The sequence below is a fragment of the Mytilus galloprovincialis genome, chromosome 3, assembly GCF_965363235.1.
Source record: "Mytilus galloprovincialis chromosome 3, xbMytGall1.hap1.1, whole genome shotgun sequence".
NCBI classification, from domain to species: Eukaryota; Metazoa; Mollusca; class Bivalvia; order Mytilida; family Mytilidae; genus Mytilus; species Mytilus galloprovincialis.
Window position 1 is genome coordinate 8,787,068 of NC_134840.1, and position 21,330 is coordinate 8,808,397.

At 31.1% G+C, this 21,330-nt stretch overlaps 1 protein-coding gene across 1 annotated transcript in view; it reads left to right on the forward strand.

Annotated features, from left to right (window-relative positions):
• LOC143067126 (A disintegrin and metalloproteinase with thrombospondin motifs 6-like) overlaps positions 1–21,330 on the forward strand; it is a 59,179-nt gene that overhangs the window by 24,284 nt on the left and 13,565 nt on the right. The window contains exons 5-18 of the mRNA XM_076240180.1: positions 5,103–5,166; positions 5,972–6,032; positions 7,713–7,971; positions 8,906–9,062; positions 10,551–10,729; positions 11,271–11,357; positions 12,143–12,240; positions 12,986–13,111; positions 13,452–13,568; positions 14,405–14,502; positions 17,815–17,894; positions 18,433–18,543; positions 19,116–19,273; positions 20,023–20,083. Coding sequence (XP_076096295.1) covers positions 5,103–5,166; positions 5,972–6,032; positions 7,713–7,971; positions 8,906–9,062; positions 10,551–10,729; positions 11,271–11,357; positions 12,143–12,240; positions 12,986–13,111; positions 13,452–13,568; positions 14,405–14,502; positions 17,815–17,894; positions 18,433–18,543; positions 19,116–19,273; positions 20,023–20,083 — 1,656 coding nt within the window. The remainder of the gene's footprint in view (positions 1–5,102; positions 5,167–5,971; positions 6,033–7,712; positions 7,972–8,905; positions 9,063–10,550; positions 10,730–11,270; positions 11,358–12,142; positions 12,241–12,985; positions 13,112–13,451; positions 13,569–14,404; positions 14,503–17,814; positions 17,895–18,432; positions 18,544–19,115; positions 19,274–20,022; positions 20,084–21,330) is intronic.

Below are 21,330 nucleotides of genomic sequence, written 5' to 3' on the forward strand. Positions count from 1 at the left end.
GTACATATTATTGTTCTCACTATTAAATCTGATCAAATATCATGTTTGCACTAATTGACAAGACTTTTAATTTATAGAAGACACACGCATTAAGAAAATAAAATACCACAAATACAATGTTACTAACTCATATTTAAGCACATTGATAATTGTTTTATTTTTCCACGGGGGGGGGGGGGGGGGGGGGGGTGTATTTTCCTATCATTGGGTATACGGGGATGTGCCAAAAATATGGGTCATAATTTTGCGAGATTTTATATAAAAATGACCCTCCTTTTTAATGACATCCTATATTAAAATGCATTTATATTGACTTGGGGTATGATCTACATATCATATATAAATATCCAACAATCCATGCGTATATATCACGACAACAAATATATGTGCACCAAACGATGTCAATTCATATATAAAACTTCAGGGTAGCTGGTATATTTATGAATTATGAGTGATGATGAGTTGGTGCTTATATAAGTATGGGTCATATTTTAAATATTGTATATAAGTATAGGTCATTCTTTCTTAAATATTTATATAACTATATATACTGAATTTCAGTGAATTTTATATTCAAATGGGTACGTTTTTTGAGGCAAAAATGGCACACCCCTACCAAAAAAATATCGAAGTTACCCCCCCCACACCCCCACCACGTCATCCCCCCCCCCCGTGTATTTTTCAAACATGCGTTACGTCCCCGTTACCACTTGGTATCACTAGCAAAATATATTTTGTTGTGATAAAATCTGAAGAAAACGGTGACTGGATTGTGGCCGTGACAACTTGACCTTTTAATTTTCTATCTGTGACACAGATATTATAAGCGATTAATCACAGCTTGCCATATTTTTTTTCAAATTTTGTTACCCTTATTTTCATAGTTTCCTTGTAAGCGAACTCATTCATCATAAAAATAATAATAGAAACTCGAAAATACCTATAGATATGTCATCCTTATACCATGCATATCATAATTGAGGGTGAAGATATTGTATATCTAGTGTTTTAATAGTACACAGTATGTACAAAATTTACAAATTATCTAACCTTTATTAAACCTAAATAAATATATCTAAAATCCTGACATCTTAGGTTTTAATTGTGTGATAATAATTGTACATAATCATCATTTAGGATGTTTAGGAAAAAAGTTTTAAAAAAAGTATAAAATTGAAGTGCATTAATGTGGAATGCAACAACAATTATTTTGATTTAACTTAAAGCCTGATCAAAAAGAAAACCACCATGAAAATTTTTTAGTCAGAATAGAGCATAACCATCGATCTTATAAATTTATGTGGATATAATTTGTGGAGGAATGCACATTTGTTCAATATTTTTTTGATTATTTTGTTTATTTTGTCACGTTTTCATTTAATATTTTGTTACACATCATTAATGTAGCTGTTCAGCTATATAAAGTGTTCATCCAGTGGTGAACATGGTATTATGTAACATGTAGATTATCAAAAAGAAATTTTATTCAAATGTTCATGAATATCAACTTTATTGATTTACAATAAACTGAAATGACCATTGTTTACCTTAATTTATATTTGCTGCAAAAAGACTTAAAACATCGTTAAGAAATAAAAGTGTAGGTCACAATATTTTTATGTTCAGCAAAGAAAATAATCACCATCGATACTAGTATTAAAATTGTGAACGATCCACAACTGATTTAAAAGATAGAATAACATAATCAAATTAAGTATGAAGTTGAAGATCATTGAGAACTATATGTGTATAAATCGGGCATTTGTTTCTCTGTATTAAGCCGTTTATATTTGGTGATACCTGGGTCTTTTATAGCTTACCTTACAGCACTGATAAATAAAACAATCAGAAGCGTATTGGAGCCACACATTTGTTTTTCAATTTTTCTTCCTATCTTTGCGTTATAACACAAACCTTTGCCTTTACCTTTGTGTTATAACGCAAACCTTTGCGTTAAAACGCAAACCTTTGAGTTATAACGCAAACCTTTGCGAAATAACGCAAATCTTTGTGTTATAACGCAAATATCTTGATTTCAATTTTTCATTAAGTTTTGTATATATATCCGTCGGTCATTCATTTTGGTTGTGATTTACTAGTAGATAAAAAAAAAAAGAAACATACATACAAGGCCAAATCATTATAATAAACACGCATAGGAATAATGGAATACTTGAAGTGCAATTATGCATAAATTAAGACTGATTTGTGCATCAGAACAGTATATACTTTAACAAGAAAATAGATATGGTATAGACATATTTAAATTGAAATATCAAAAACAATGTCATACAATTGTAAAAATGAATTATTAATAAGGAAACTTTTTTATTTCTATTTTGATGCAAGAAATCGGTTTTTTTACAAATCTCAGAATATGATAAAATTTTATGATAGAAAGTCATTGAGTTTTCATTTCAATATAGTGAAGTATTTTTAAGATGCTTGGGTATCAATTTGAATGGAGAGAACATAATTTTATTAATAAATCATCTTCATTCTATACATTTATAACCAAAGGGTAGCTTGTTTGAATCTAACAAACTTTACACAGTTCTCAAACGAGAGCTTACTTTAGAAGTATATTTATATTCGGTTATAGCTATATTAGCAGGGTTGATTTATTTCTTCGGTATAACAACAATTTACTCAATTTTCTTTGAAATATATATACTAATAGTAACATGGATACCGTTTGGGGGGTCTTTATAATTTGCTGTTCGGTGTGAGCCAATGCTTCGTGTTGAAGGCCGTACTTTGGTCTTTGATGGTTTACTTTTTACGAAAAGTGATTTAGATGGAGAGTTTTCTTATTGGCACTCATACAACATCTTCGTATATTATTCTGCTCATTATTAGTCAATGATATGTTCTAATTATTCAAGCATTTTACTTTGCAATGACTGCAAATGTGATAAATTTTAATATATACGGCCTCCTCTATTAAAAGCTGCCTTTGAATCTTAATTAGGAAATAAAATAAAACAAATCTTTGCGTTATTACGCAAAGGTTTGCGTTATTTCGCAAATGTTTGCGTTGTAACGCAAAGGTTTGCGTTAAACGCAAAGGTTTACGTTATATCGCAAAGATTTGCGTTATACAAAGGTTTGCGTTACAACGCAAAGATAGGAATACCAATAAAAAAAAATATGTGGCGCCAATACACTTCCGTAGCATTCTATGGTTTTTTTAATTTAACATTCTTGGGCATTTATGGATAGGTATCATACATCATCTAAATAAAACCTTCTGCTATTCAATTAAACCCTATTCATTTAACGTCCTTCGTCTAAATGTATCTCCGTTGAAATGGGTTTCGTCAGCAGGAACATATACCCCATTGGTTATAAAGTCTGCCTGTGCAATATTCCAATTGATGTTCAGGTTTTACAATTTCAGTACAAACACTTTTTTCTCTATTCAACATACAAATATTATATTAAACTTTACTCAATTTTATCATTGATACGAACACAAACTAAATACTATTGTTATACACATACGTACATTCATAGTCCTAGTATCTTTTAATACCTTTACTTTGTCATTGCACAAGTTCATGTTTTTCAATTACTGTTAATTACAACTAAATCAATTAGATGTTTGTTGTGAACTGATTGTATATTTTGGGGCTTTGTTTCGATCTGATGAGTTACGTCCTTTTCAAATAACTTTATTTCGTGCTTTATTTCTCGATTGTCGAACCTAAGGCTAGGGTTTGGCCCAAGCGTACATGTTTGACTCCTCCATACTCTGTATGTCATTGTTTTAAGTCAGGATCCTATTATTAAGAGGTTGTCGTCTGTTGTCGTATATCATCATTGTATTTCGTTTATTGTTTTCTATATAAAGTGGTTGTCAGTCTTATCGTTTTAATTGTTTAATATTTGGAATTTCATAATTTACTGTACAGTATATGTTTTGCTTGCTGTTGGAGCCGTATGATTACCTATAGGTGTCAATTTCTTCACCATTTGGTCTATAGTGGAGAGATGTCGCTTTGGATATCCTACCTAATTTTTATATTAAGCATATTCGTATATGCTTGTGTTGATACACATTTTTAATAGCATGATTTATTTTGGTGTTTTGTATCTTTGAAGTTGTTTTGTTCAGCCTTATTATCATGCTTATCTTCTTGTGTACAATCGCTGGTTAATAATAATCTTGTTGCATTTAAAGCAATACAATTAAAATAATTGAAATTTGTTCATTACTACATTTGTAGAAAGCACCAGATTATACTTGTTTCTTTTATATCTTATATTTTGACACTTTATAAACTATTTCACATCAGTTTGAAATCAGTTTGAATTCTAAAGCATCTCAAATTCAAAATTTTTCGCTTCAATGAGTTCGATCTACTGTATTTTTTTTTCTGTAATTGTCTACAGGGTATCCTTTTGATAGTACTGTTGAGAAAATGCTTTTGAAAAGATTATTCAAAATAAATACGTATTATCATGTTAAAGGTAAACTGTCATCATACTTAATATGAATATAGTATCTATCTCACGCTGTTTATATAAGATTGATATCTTAACACTTTCCCATAGATGAAGTGCAAACGATATTACTTTGTAAATACTACAATAAAAGAAATTCTAAAGTCTACAAATAAGAATTGTATGTTACTGTGTGTCAATTTACAGAACATTGAATGCAGAAATAGCTACTGAGTGCAAATTATTTCTATATTGTTGTAAAAAACACCTCACTCGTAACTGAAGACGTTTGATTTGTACTTTAGTGGTCCTGTTGTTACTTTGTTTTCATCATATAGTTGAGTTATTTCCCTCGGTTTTAGTTTGTAACCCGGATTGTTTCTCTTAATCGATAACTGACTTTTGAACACCAGTAATCTGCTGTTACATTTATTTTCTTGAATGCAAGTTAACCTTTCAAACAATTTTAATAGTGCTAATACAATAATATAAATCTTTTTTTTTTGTTTGCTATATTTATTGTTATCTAGTTAAATTAGAGTTGCTCGGGTTGATCATCAATATTTAATATATGTATATAGTTTTGAAACATATAGGAGGCTAAGAAAGAGGACGAATATCAAGACATAATAGCATTACTTTCTTCTTTATTGCAGGCAAAACCCTTGCTAGATGATAGTCACATCAATGAATACATCAGTTCTAAAAGACTTCGTGAAGGTAACAAAATAATTTAGTGGGAAAAAAGATTGACGGGAAATCAACATCAATTCAGATAATTTCAAATAGTTTTACTATACATTTTTGAAAATGAGCTTTTAGGAAATTCATTACTTTACGAAATATGATGCGTATTGCTTCTTCCATTTTAATAAAAGTTTAATAGGTAATATTGATTAATATATTTTGTTAACGTTTAGACTAGGGCTTACCAGATGATGGTTTAAGCATTAATTGTACACACGGTATCGGTATAGAATATTCAATGGAATATGTCTACGCCGTTTTGTTGTAACAATAAAGAGAACTCTTCATTTGACGGCGATAACAACTCCTGTGGGAAGCAAATTCAGGGAAAGTCGCCTACCCAAACAAAAATCGCATGTCATTTCTAATTGTTGCATCATACAACACTAATAGATTAAAATTTAATAACGATCATTTCATCAAAATTGTTTCTTATCTACTTTACTCCAATTTGTTCGGGCATGTCACTTTTATTTCTAACGAAAAATTATATATTACTTTTAAATTATCTACATTTGTGTTTGTTCAATATCGATCGTTTGTGTTCTATCAACAACATACATGTATGTAGTGTGATTTTATCATGCACATCGGCTGACACTAAGTATAATGTCTGGCTTTTTTTTTATCCTTCAATGAAATTATTATCAGTATCTTGTTCAAAAGAAACAGAAAAAGGGAGGAAAGAAAAACAATATGCGTGCTTTTTCTTGAAATCACACATGCTTCTTAACAACCAATCACAATCACATATATACAATTGTTTATATTATTTTAGATGGATTTAATGAATTTGAATTGACTTCAGTCCAAGGGATAACAAGTTCCCATCAGCAGAGGTAAAATAATTTAACTTTTCAAATATTGTGATTTATGTTCAGATTATTTGCATTTACAAAAGAATGTCAAGGTTAATAATTTCCAACAAACAAATGTATGTGTCATTTGTCAAAGCTATCAACGACAGAAAAATATCTATATCATATCTCAAAATCATGTACAAATGTACACGAGACAAGGTTTTCTACCATATGTCAAAGCCAACGACAGGCAAATGTCTGTTTCATAACGCAATGTTAACACCAAAAGGCAAATGGAAGTTACATATGGGAAGGTCAAGACAACAGGCAAGTGTCTATACCTTATGTTATTTTTTTTTACCTACAAAGGTCTATACCATTGGTCAAGGTCAACAACAAAATACAAAAGTCTATAATATAGTCCATTTCAATTACAAGAGACAAGTGTCTATGCCATATGTCAAAAGAAACAACAAACGATTTAGACGAGTGGATATACCATATATCAAGTTCAAGAACAACAGACTAACTTCTATACTGTATTTCATATGCGATACGCGTTTTCTTATAGTTCGTATCCAACAACAAAAAACGATAATCTATACTATATGTCAAGTTAAACTTTAACATACAAGCGTCTTTGTCATATGTCAAAGGAAACAACAAACGATTTAGACCGTTAAAAGATGAACAACAGACAATCGTCTATACTGTTTTTCAATGTCTAAAGCAACAACAATAGTACAAGTGTATGTTTACATGTCAAGCTTTGCTTCGACAAAGATAAAACAAAAGGGAAAGAATAGATACATGTATTGTGTATTGAACACAGATTAAAAAAGATGCACTTTAAATGAGGTTCTTTATCTACAAGTCAACCATAGATAAAATAAAAACATAATCAAAAACATACAACTTGCGTGACTTAGGACAAACACATTGATTAATGTCAGAATTAAATATATAACAGTTTCATTTTCATCCGGCTTGTTGGGTAAAAAGTAAAATCACAAAAATACTGAACTCCGAGGAAAATTCAAAAAGGAAAGTCCACAATCAAATGGCAAAATCAAAATGGAATGGATAACAACTGTCATATTCCTGGTACATGGTACATGCATTTTCTTATGTCGAAAATGGTGGATTGAACCTGGTTTTATAGCTAGCTAAACCTCTCACTTGTATAACAGTCGCATTAAATTCCATTTTATTGTCAACGATTCGTGAACAAAACAAACAGACACAATAGGCAAAAATATGTCAAGTTCCCATCGGCAGTGGTAGAATAATCTAACTTTTCAAATATTGTGATTTGCGTTCAGATTATTTGCATTTACAAAAGAATGTCAAGGTCAATAATTTCCAACAAACAAATGTATGTGTCATTTGTCAAAGCTATCCACGAAAGAAAAATATCTATATCATATCTCAAAATGTACCTAAACATTGTTACATAGAACTTGCGACACGAAATCAGTATGAATATTCAAACAAATCAATTTACCTTTACAATATCTGAATTGTAATCGACAAGAACACAAGTCCAATTAGAACAGTACCAATGCAATAGAATAAAACAATGCCTACAGTCTGGCGTACTAAATTATAATCCTGGTACCTTTGAAACTATTTACAGTTAAAAAAAATCAATTTAAACCATTTGCCATGTTATCATAGGTCAAGACAGAAGCATAAACTATTAAATCATTCTAATTGCAGCCTAGATGCGTCCTCAATTCATCGGCGAAGACGGTCAGTAGATTCCACAGAATCATATGATATCGAAATATCTGCCTTTGGTGAATCTTACAAAATGACTCTTCAACATACCAAATCTGTACTCCACCCTTCAGCTAAAGTTTCCAGTATGATTGACGAGGGAGAAACGGAATGGAAGGGAGACCATCCGGATTGTTTTCTGATAGGAAATGTCCATTCCCATGATGGAACTGTCTCGGCATCATTTTGCGAACAATTGGTATACAATTGTTTGTTTTATTTAGAAATTGGCACATTTAAAGAAAGTAGGGAATATGTTAATAAAGGCAACAGTAGTATACCACTGTTCCCAATTCATAAATCGATAAACTATAACCCAGGGAAACACATTAACTATAAGAAGAAAACAACAAAACAACAGAAGCACTGAAGTGCAACAGAAAACAAATGGCATCGCAACACATACAGAAACGAACTATAAGATAGCAATTTCAATTTTCCAGACTTGGTACAGGACATTTTAAGAATAAATGGTGGATTGAAACTGACTTTGTGGCTATCAAAACCTCGCTTTTATGGCATTGTTAAATATAACCGTTACTCTAAAATGACAACATTACATGACAGGACTACAGTACAAATAAATACAAGAACATTCAAGACAGAAAAATACACAAATAAACAATACAATAGTACATTTCGGCACACTAATGGTTATCAAAGATACAAGGCTCATAATCTAATACTTCAGACGCGCGTTTCGTCTACATAAGACTCATCAGTGACGCTCAACTTCAAATAGTAAGAAAGCCAAACAAAAACGTTACAGTTAAAAACTACCATCTACTACTTAAAACACGAATACACGAAACTATGACCGACTTAATCTGTTGATGTTTAGTAGGTATGAATTGTTCGATTTAGAATTCACATAGTTATATCATACGGTTCACAAGTTCCAAACACGATGAACAGTATGACTAGTTCTCAATGATAAAACTGAATTGTAGCCTCCACTGGTATCAGAGGAATCTGCCAACGAATAACAGCTACTTAGATATGGACAGGATTTTATATAAATCTGCAACTGACGTAAATCGTTAGTGTCATCATCATTTTTATTACCAACACTATATTAGCCCTCATCTTAATCATATAATGAATTCAAGTAAATATAAAATTTATCAATTTAGCAAGGAATGATGTCAACTAGCGACCATGAACTTCATTTTGAAGTTCTACCACATCATATTCGAAGACGGAGTACATTAAGGGATGGACAGCATACAACATTAATAGCAAGAAAACGACGAGACCATTTACTGTTCTCAGATCTTAGCCAAACGAAAGGTAAGCATAGATTTTTCTGGTAAAAACGTTCATTTCAAAATTGTGCTCTCTGTTATTCTTAAAAATCAATAACACAAGAGCAATATGGCAAACTATTTCGAGAAATATACTTTGTAATCATATAATCTAAATTTATCAATAATATATGTTGTTTTTATAGGCAGCAATTACAAATGACCTCCGTACATACGTAACTTTACGTAAAAATTATTTAATTTTAAACAAATAGGTGTAATATTTTTTCTAGTACGAACTTACATCAAAAATGTTGTGCACACTCAATAATCCGCGTGGCGCTTTATTTAAATGTTGTATTGTACTACAGAACAAAATATTATAGTCATTCCTTATAATCTATTCCAAAATTCATTTTGAAGTAGTTAATTGTGAAAAACGTGAATGACGTCACGGTCATATGACAAAATTATTTCTATTAACTAATAGATAAAATTATTATACCTCAGTATGTTTTTTCTATATTAAAAAAAATAATGAAATAGTTGTGCTTTTTCATTCCACAGACTATTTGCCAGTTAATAGTTTCAAAGACTATTACCCCGGTTAATAGTTTCATAAACATCTTTCCCGTACTTTTTTCATGCTTATTTTTCATTGGACAATAATGATGTCATTGACTATTTTGCTTGGCAACGTCAAACTCTAATATTGTAAATTGTATAATCTGTTTGTGTCGATTGTTATTTCACTTACAAGAAGCAATTATAAAAGAGAGAAAATCTTCACGTGCATTGTTTAAAGATCCAAAATATAGTACCTTGTTCATAATATGGGTTCGGTCGTCGTACTCTAAAAGTGAATTTGCGTTTGGTGTTCTTTAGCTTAGATTTACCAAATGCACAAGTATTTCTTGTCTTGATTGCAATTAATGAAATATTTACAAATACAAGAAGAACTATAAAAAACGTATAGTTCATCTTGTGCATGTCAAGTTATGTGACATTGTTTTCTTTTCTTTCAGATGATATATGTACACTTTTAGAAAATTAGTTAATTTTGTATATAAAAACACTTGATAACTATGTTGTTCTGTATAATAAAACACCCAATGACTGGTTGTGCGGTTAATAGCAAGTTCGCATACCATCCATTGCTCTCGGCTTTGTCTCGAGCAATAGTTTGTATCTCAGGGACAACAAACTTGCTTTTACCCTCACACCCATTCAATATGTGTATACTATTCAATCAAATCGAGGTATAGCCAAATTTAATTTATCTAAGAATATCCAATATCATATAATTGTAATAGAAAGTAACCAAAGATTTATTATGAAGTTTACATCTTAGTAAGACAAATCAAATTGATTTCTAAAAATAAAACGTTTCATCTTTATAACATGCAATTAACTAGCTCTGTATCAATAATCGGGTATTTACCTTAAATATGTGTGTTTCGTACTCCATATCTCTTAAGCCTTCTATTGAGCGATTCGTGAAGTACTGGTTCCAAGCCTTTTTATACTATTCCAGATTACATTCTTATTAATCAAACTGAATATATCCATAAAAGAATATACAAACGAGCGGTACCTTCTACTGACTTCACAATAGAATTGGCAGTGTATGTTGATGCTGACTTCTTGACTTATAAATTACCAGCTACTGACATGACACGAAGAGTTGAAACCATGCTTTTCAAATATAACGCAGTAAGTAAATTTATGTAATATAAATAATTTCATCATTAGTAAACTTTGATTGGTTCTAACGTTATAAAAGAGGGACGAAAGACACCAGAGTGACAGTCAAACTCATAGATCGAAAATAAACTGACAACGCCATGGCTAAAAATGTAAAAGCCAAACAGATAAATAATAGTAAACATGACACAACATACAAAACAAAAGACTAAGCAACACGAACCCCACCAAAAACTTCGGGTGATCTCAGGTGCTCAGGAAGGGCAAAATAAGTTTGTTAAGATAAACACATTTGTAGTACCTCGTCGTTCAAATGAAATGATAGATGGTAATTTCACATCATAATCAAACATTATAAAAATGTATAGTTTAAAAAAATATCAATTTTACGTACTTTAGCATTGGTTGTTCCTGATGTATACATGCGTAAACATAGGAAAGTTTTGTGTATGTTAGAAACTTACCTACTAATGAAACATATACTGAAAATAAACTCATCTTGAGCTTTATATGTAACAGCTCATTAAATATAAATTTGTTATCTTTGCAGGTGCAGTATGAATGGAGTCGTGCTGATGTGTTAAATTATAACGTCACTCTATCAATCAAACTTTTGACGTTTTTTGATACAAACCCGGTGAGATTAATTACATATGTTTTTGGTTGACTTCTTCAATTCTTACTTTTTTCACAAATAATGGAAGATAACTACGACTTTATGCGTGATATTTGCAACTCGTTATAAATAAATAAAGAAGAAAGAATTTAGGGGGTTTAGATCTGTAAATAAAGAAAGACAGACTTTTAATTCATTAGTTCTAAAATATATTTGCTTTATCAAATAAGAGGTACTCTGAATTCCTCTCTCACAATTTTGAACATTGGCGTTTACCCTTCAAGCGTTTCCTCCTCTTTTTTTTATTTATTTATTTGGAGGCCTCCGTATGAAATTATTGATGTTGTATTTGCAATTCTACTGTTTTAGTCGTATACCAATCCTGATTTAAAAGATAAGTTCATTTAACAATATTATTTTTTGGAAAAAAATGTTCGAAGTTCCCGCACTAACTTGTGTTTTTTCACTGCTATCACTGCTGTCATTGTGTAATGCATTAAATATTAAACCATTTATTTGGAAACACGGTTTCTATGTTAAATCCATTTCAGTCTCCGTAATACCTTTTTTGATTTTCTAATTCAATTAGCGAAGATAGCTATGTTAACAAATCTGTTTGTTAATATATATTTGTCCCTCATACAACAATTAATTATAACAAACACCTGAAAAATGAGATATAGAATTTGATGCGACTGACATACAAATGTGTGGTTTATCTAGCTTTAAAACCAGACTTAATCCATTCTATACAAAAGAAAATGCCTCTACCGGTATTTTACCTTTGTCATTTGTTCTTTTTTCAGTCATGGTACAACGCTTCCACTTCTCTATCTGCTCCATTGAACACTATCTGTACGGGAACTCAAACCTTATCTTACGATCATGTACATGTTCATACAGGGTAAGAAATAAATCAATTCGTTAGTGTACTTCGGATTAACCAATACATTTCGATTTGATAAAAAAAAAAAAAAAAAAATGCATTTCACGCATTTGAATGTGTTTGCCTGTGCAGTTTACGAATGAAATTTATTTCAAACGACCCTTGAACTCAAATTTATGTATATGCATTTACCAAAAAAAAAAAAAAAATTAACAGCAGTACGTAATGTTTGATTTGGTTTTTGTATCAAGTAAACCATTTTGCCTCTAATGTTCTTTTCACAGCAAAGTAAATGCATATATAAAGCGGATTTTAATGAATACTGTAGTTGGTTCAAGGAAAATATCCAAAGCCGGTCTTTAGTTTTTTCTATCAATTGAGATGTCTGAATTTGGTATGAAAAACAAATTATTGGAAATGTATGCAGCAGTCAAGAACAGTTTCAATGATAAACATTTCACGAACGAAAATGACAATTTAAAAATATTGAAATATAACTAAATAACACCTAAAACAATCCAAATGCAAACATAAATCTATACCGTGATGCACATGATACAAAATACATTAAAGAATTATTTATAACGATTAAAAATACGCTCAAAACGTATGCTTACTCTGATGTTTTTGTATTGTGTCAATGTGTAGCTGTCTCATTGGTGTATACCCAAAATATCATCTTCAACTGTGCCCGACGAACGTAGCAAATGTTGCTAATTGACTAATCTTTTTTATACATATATATATATATATATATTTAAAGAATACCCAATCCAGAACTAGGAGGATTAGCTTACCAAAATGCAGTTTGCAATACTAGGTACAGATGTGGTGTTTCTGCAGATGGGATAACAAGATATGTCGCAACAGTCCATGAAATAGGTCATAAGTATGTTTTTCTGCATGCAATTTGATCAACTATGACCTTTCATATGTGATGATTCTGTCAAATAGGTTGAAAAGACAGCATAAAATTCTTTGTGAATTTCTACAACTTAATCTTGTTTCTTTCTATTGACTGTTTTCTTTCCATCCTTTCTGATCGTTCTGTTGTGTTTTATGCCAGGTCGCCATTATTTTTCCTTTGCATATTGAGTTTTGAATGCCCTTTACAAATGTAATATACAGGAGAAATAGGTTAAATACATTTCACATCAGTCAAATCCATAATTTATCATTTAAAAAAAAAAAATTAACATAACCATTTCAACTTATGTCATTGATTTCAGCATGGGTATGTATCATGACGCCGATCAAAATTGTTTATCTCCAGACGTTGGTGTCATGGGTGGTGCTGGGGTCGGATGGAGTACATGCAGTTGCAATGATATGAACACAAGGTTACAGTAAGGAAACACAATTTACTCTAGTATGATAAAAAAAATCTGTGACATCTTTACATATTCGCCGCACATCAATACATGTTCAAGAAAAGATTTTAAAACAATCATTATTTTCTCACAAAAGCTGACAAATTTCCGGATCAGTTATTCTGTGGGTTGAAATAACTTTGAATACAAAACTTTACAGATTTTTCATTTGTCATTCCAAAATGACGTAGAGTGTTACATGTATACAAGTAAGTGGATCAAACTATGCTGGTTTCGACTTTGATGAAAATTAAATTAAAAACGCATAGGGTACAAACAAAATAATTGATAGCTGATAGACATGCATCGCAAGTGCCTAAGAAGGACATTCAGTGTGTGTCCGAAATTAACAACCTGTGTATTGATCATGATTACAATATGATAAATGACAAAAATAAATTATTTTTAAGCAAATAATTAAATTAATTAGATACTTACATGAAACATGCGACATGTGAATAGGACAAGAAGGTATAAAAGAATCATTGATTGTTTATATCAAATTCTGACTTGTTTCTTTGTTAAAAACAAATATCCATCGAACAATTAAATAGAATGTAAATTGATGGGTCAGTTACTAGATATTTCTATCATAGTTGGAAAATACCTAAAATTGACCGAAAGTTTTGCCAAATTATTGAGTTAGGCTTTTCCAAAGATTTTGATTTTGAGTACAAAAACGCGCGCAAAACAAAACATTAACCAGTTTTGTATTTGTATTCAATAGATCACAGAAATTCTGCATCTAATTTTTTTCAAAATATATTTGCGGATTATTCAAAACGTGTTATATTTCTTGATTTTTTTCACAGGACAGGCAATCATGGATGTCTATGGATAGAAAATATTGCTGATAATGAAGTTACTCCAACATCTTTAGAGGGATTAACATTAGTGCCAGAACTTCCGGGTAAATACATTAAAAAACACCTTAGCTTCTGCAGTTCAAGATGAAAATGACAGATTAAAATACGATACTTTGAATCAATTTCCGACCACCTTGAGAGACTAACGCTATTCTACATCTCCTTGGCATGGATTTTTAAATTCTGTATTCAGACCTGTGGTATCCTGCGATATCCATAGTTGACTTAGTTGTTCCAATAATTCATTGATGAAGTAATCAAATGTCTAACATATGTTCTATGGAGTTAAAGATCGGTGATTTTGAGATATGATAATGTTGTTCTGAGTTAGGAATATCATTTTTACCCTAACTGTTATAGACTAGTCAATCTCCCATTGTAAAATATTCCTATCCAGTACAATATCAAAGTTTGCTTCCCAATTTAGCTCTATAACGATGAGCCAATATTGTTCTTTGAATAATCGACTGAAAGTTGACCTAACATGTTTAACCCCGCCACATTATGTATGTATGTGCCTGTCCAATGTCAGGAGCCTGTAATTAAGTGGTTTTCGTTGTGCATGCTAAATTTATGTTTTTCGTTCATTTTTTGTACGTAAATTAGGTCGTTAGTTTTCTCGTTTGAATTGTTTTACATTGTCATTTCGGGGCCTTTTATAGATGGCTTTGTGTTATTGACTTTGCTCATTGTTGAAGGTCGTACGGTGATCTATAGTTGTTCATTTCTGTTTCTTTTGGTTTGTTGTGGAGATTCGTCTCATTGGCAATCATACCATATCTTCTTTATACTTAGCTATTATTTTAGGTCCAATTTTATTAGCGTTAACCTTCGGATAGTATACATCCAAAATTTACTATGTTTGTTTCTGACGAAGATAAATCTTAAAGCAATCTTCTGCCACATACAATTTCATATAAAAATCATGTTAATTTCTAAGATATTTATTCCAATATCATGATGCTTTCTTAGTAATTTCGTATATTCCACTGTCAAATATGTCAGCTTTCTGTATGTAAAGAGGGGACAATGCTCTTCTGTATGTCATAAAGGGGACAATGCTCATTTCAAATCCTGTATTCGCGGTTTTGTTCATCAAATTTTTGTAGAAGAAAATGTGACCTATTGATGAATCAAGTTCAACATTAGTTTCCTCATGTGTGAAATCACAGTGTATGACACTAATGTAGCACGTGCATATGTGTGTACCTGGTCAAACTTGTTTTAACATTTTAAAAGGTATGTTTTGACAATGTTTGCTCTAGCAAAGCATGCTATATAGTGCCTTGGTTGACATTATCACTTAACCATTGACACTAGCAGCAGTAACTATAAAAGACTTGTTGATTACTTAAGACTTATATTAATTTTGACTCGCAAAACAACAGCTATTCAATCAAAATAACTTTTGTATAATCATTTCTATTTCATTTTTTTTTTAATCTGTTATTAACTACCAACCCAAAGGAGGCGGAGACAGACTGTGCATTAACAACTTTTGAGATGGAATTTAATGCGCTTGTGCAAGCTCTCTCGGCATTTGGTATTCAACGAGAAGCCATAAACAGCGGGACCAATAGAGAGTGTAATAACTAAAACAACAAACAATTGGTGCACTTCTCAAAAACTAACTGAAGTTAACTCATTAGAATACCAAAGGGAAAAATACCATTATGTCACAAATACCACTTTTAGTCTAGTACAATTTCAATATAAATATACGATAAGTGCGACCATGGGTTTATTTATTCCTTCGGCCATGAGTTTGCCTGTTTTATACGGGTTTGTTTGAAATACCAAACCGATATTTATTTTTTTCTCTCTGAATTTGGAATGTATTTTTATTCTTGTTTTGACGATCTGGGAAATATATCATAGTAGTGCGTGGAGTAATATGTTGATTCGAGCGTCACTGATGAGTCTTTTGTAGACGAAACGCGCGTCTAGCGTAAATATAAAATTTTAATCCTGGTATCTATGATGAGTTTATTTGTGAGAACAACAATATATTTGTAATATTGTAATAGAACGGCCATTTATTTGATGATTTTCAATCAGACATGACACATTGTTTCTTAAAAGTTATATTTTGATTTTGATTTTTACATCGATAATTGTTCCTAGTTTTTTTTTAGGGTTTGAATTGCTTCATTTATAGTTTTATGAGCTGTGTTTTGTGAACTGTTTGTTTTCCGTGGACTAGTGATTTTTATTTTTCCTTTAGATTTGTCCCCTTCTTTATTTTACACATGGAACAGCATGTTCACGAGACGAAATATAGTCATAATAATGGCCATGTAGGCATAGCTTAAGATATATTTATATAATAATGTTGTGTTTAACATTGACTATGCGAAAATAGTAGCCAGGGTGAGAGACAATAGTGCACGACCCGAAGGGGAGTGCACTATTGTCTCAAACCCTGGCTACTATTTTCCATAGTCAATGTTAAACACAACATTAATATCATTATTATACTGACTGTTTACTATTTTGAATAGTGACAGTAGTGTATTTCAGTGTAAAAAAAATGCGCTGTATGTAACTCTGCATATAGATGTATTTATACTGCAACTAGTTTTGTTTATTTTCTTAATATAGAAGCATAGCTATATTTTGTATAATGTCAATTTCATCATGGAACACTTTCTCCACTATAGGGATACAAAAGGGTTTTTGTACGATTAAAAAAGCTATGATTTTATTAATTTAAGTTACAGTATAAAAACAATACTCATATAACTCAATAACTTACAAAAAAAAACAATGATAGCGGATCACAACTATTTATCTGTAAACAAATTACTTCTAAAGTATTCAAACAATTTTGGCTTCAACGGCAGTAAGCAGAAGTAAACAAAGAACAAAAACGTTCTAATAGAAACTACAGTCATTTAAAGTCTCTTAAAATGTCAGAGAAATTTAAATGAATATATCTTCTTTTTCCCACTGATTGTCCATTGTAATATTATAGTTTATTAATTGCCATGCTTATAAATCCAACCCACTTGCCTGTCAAAGCAACTAAGCTCCGCCTTTGCACGTGAAATTGACAATGATTGACATGAAAATCAATAGTCTGTTGCAACAGCAAGGCATACTATTTTCGCATAGTGCAGTTAACGCTATATATTTCTTTAAAAACCTATGCAAAAATAGAGCAATTTTTCTATAGAAGGACATTCTTACAGGAAGTATAATAATGTTTAATATTTGAGACAGAACAACTACAGAGTTTTGATATTTATTGAACACTATTTATGTTTATTTTCAATATAGGTACATGTGCTATTTCAAATAGTTTCTATCTAAATAATGTATGTACACAGGTTTCATATTGTGTTATTTATTACCAGGTCAGATGAAGACAGCAGATGAAGTATGTGAACAGTTATACGGAAGTGGATTTAGATACCGTCAATATCCGGATGTTGTGGTGAGCAAATTTAAATTTAAAAGCATTTTTCTTCATTATGACTCATGAAATCATAAACGAAAAACGAAAATAAAAGACTAACAAGTCAACATGGCACCACATAAACAAAGACTAAGCAAAAGGAAACCTCCACGTTTCGGGAATGATCTTATGTGCTTCGAAAGTGTATGCAGATCTAATTACATCAATGAGCACGGTTATTTCAAATTTGATTATAAGCCTCAGTTGGTGATGGCACGATCGACGAAAAAAGGACGGGATTAGGGTAACGAAAACTGTGTCACCTGTGACACAGGTATTTGATTCTAAATGATCAACCAACTCGTGATAGCGTTGTAATGAATTCTATGTCAGGATTAAAGTTTTATCAAATTTTAAGGTTGGTATCTTTGATGAAAATATAAAATTACTTTTTGTATCACCTATGGCTGCAAAAGTTGCATGAAAAAATGTTTGATCTGGTAACTAAAGTGATGAAAACAAACTGTAGATTAAATTGTATGTACAATACCTTAACTGAGCTTGTATCCGTCGACAGGGTCCAGTTTGTAGCATATATAGCTGTGTCGATCATAACGTTGGTAATACACATGGTCAGATGTTCAAGCAGTCTGATACTGTTACCGGTCTATACTGTGCAGATCAAAAGGTGAATATGAAATAATTATATTGTTAGGAGTCATATATTGAGTAAAGTTCTGCTTCAAATGTGTAAAGAAACTTCGTTGTATACAGAACATTAGCGTATTAACACTCATTTCTGTTCGTGAAAGTTGAGCAACTTATTTACTTTAATCGATATCAAATAAAGTCAACAGTAGTATACCCTGTTCAAAACTCGTAAATCGATGGACAAAAAACAAAATCGGGGTAACAAACTAAATCTGAGGGAAACGCATTAAATATCAAAGGAAAACAACGACACAACATTAAAATGTAACACACAAAGAAAGATGAAGCTACAATGTAAGTATGCGAGTTATTTCTATCTGTTGATCATTTCAATCTAAATGACAAATAAAGGAAATGTGAAAATTCACGAGAGACAAAATTAAACATTAGAAACGACGTATTGCAATATCGGTGGTATTCCGGGAACACCTTTTCGTTAGCTTGCTATGTACAAAAAGTTTATCACACAAAGTTAACATTTTTTTGGTTTTAATCATGGTATATGCCACCTTTATTTACTTCGGCCCATTCAATTGTATTATTATCTAGATCTGCTTTAGTGGTGATTGTGTTGATTGGTCTGAAGCTCAGTTAATTAATCCTGAAGTACGAGCAGGAGGATGGTCAGATTGGGGAACCTGGACAACCTGTTCCCGGACGTGTGGACGAGGAATGCTTTACAGACGAAGAATATGTAATAATCCAACGTAGGTTTTTTGTAAAAAAAAAAAGAAATATATGAATTAAAGGCAATTAAGGATATTTTGTGACTTATGAGTTGAATAAATTTGTTATTTTTGATATACATAATTTTGTCACATTGATATTTTTCATGTTACTAGATTAAAAAAATAACAATCTAAAAATTATTTGCTGTATTTTGACACTCCTCATCTCTTTAAACGGTAATGCCGAAAACTGTCATTAGTATTCAACGGACATTTTAAAACTAAAATTTAAAATCACAAAAAATCCGATGATAGACAAACAGCCATGACAGAAATGTGTACACTAAATAACGAATATGTATGAGAGTACCAAGCTTATAATTTGATACGCTAAACGTGCGTTTTCCGTCATAAGACTCTTCAGTGACCCTCAGATCAAAATAGTTCGATAGCTAAACAAGTGTGAAATTTAATTGAAACTGTAGATTTATTGAAATTAACTCCCAGTTATTCTGTATCAAAACAAACTATCTTTGATAAACTATTACATACCAATCAATGGAGATCTTGTATGATTTATGAAGTCCAAAGTACACAAAGTGTTTCATATTCAACAAGAACCTAGTTATGACGCATGGCTCAGTCACATATATAAGTATAACAAGAAAACAAAGGGAAGTGGTTGTGACAAAAAAATAGGCAAAGCCATATTTTGTTTATCTCAACTTATACTTAACAGATTAATAAATAATCATGATAATAAATATATCTCTTGTTTTATAATTTAGTCCAAAGAACAGTGAAAATTGCGATGGAAATGAATACGAAGCTGAAGGCTGCAGTGTTGAGGTAATTAATATTTTTTTCTCCGAGGAAAATTCAAAACGGAAAGTCCCTAAACAAATGGCAAATTCAAATGATAAAACACATCAAACGAATGGACAACAACTGTCATATTCCTGACTTATATATGTATTTTAAACAAAACAAATAAAGGATTGAAATATTTAAAGTACTGTGACTGTATTCACATCAATTCTTATTGTATAGAGTGTCGTGTTTGACGTCAGAAAATATAAACGTCACACAGTAAATTGTATAAAATAATTTTGTCGTTCAAAATATTTTCAAAATTATAATTTCACATGGAGAATGGTGGTATACAGGGTTAAAAAAAATGTTTGTTAGAACTAAATTCAGAAAAAGACCAGAATTAAAATTATCCAAAAGTTCTTTAGATTGTTTAGAATCCACATTTAGTTCATACCAATACGCGAGTAAAATAATTGTGTCGTTCAAAGTATTTTCAAAATTATAATATAACAATAACATAATGGCAAGATCTTTAAAAGTACAGAACCACGCCATTTGTACAAAAAAAAAAAAAAAAACAACACAAAACAAGTCACACGTACAAAACACAACATCAAAATGAAAGATAATACAAACACATTGACGGGATGTATAACTACCGAGCCACGTCAAATGGATAAACAGAAAACAGACCCTACAGTAAAAGTAACATTAATAATAGAACAAAACATTGCATAGAAAAGTAAGAACTGATTTACACACACTATACCAAAACCTGCTGGTGATTTTATGTGCACACCATATACTATAAGGTCTTCTTAGTACATTTCGAAATAGATTGTTTGATGAATTCAAAACCTGTGTTTTTAATAGAGATCAATCTGAATAATATTGGGCAGTTCATTTACGGAATGAAAATCTTTTTCATGGCCCATTACTTTGCATGTTGAATTGTCAAGCATCAATGACTGATTTATCTTCAGTTCAAATAAAGTGCAGTCATTTTCATGTCAAAATTATATGTTATCCTAACGTGCTGTAAAAAAATCAAAATACATTTAATTGCCTATCGTAGCGCACTGATTCGCGGAAGATTGATAGTAAATAAATTGATACTTCTGATCTCAACAACAGGGTAAATGTGCTCTCCAATTATAATTTCATATAATTTTTTTTAATTAGTCAAAAGAAACTTTCAACAAATCTGATCTGATTCGAATAAGTTGTTATAGAAATATTGAAAAGAAAAAAGTCAAAATAGGTTTTGTTGCATTACAATAGTA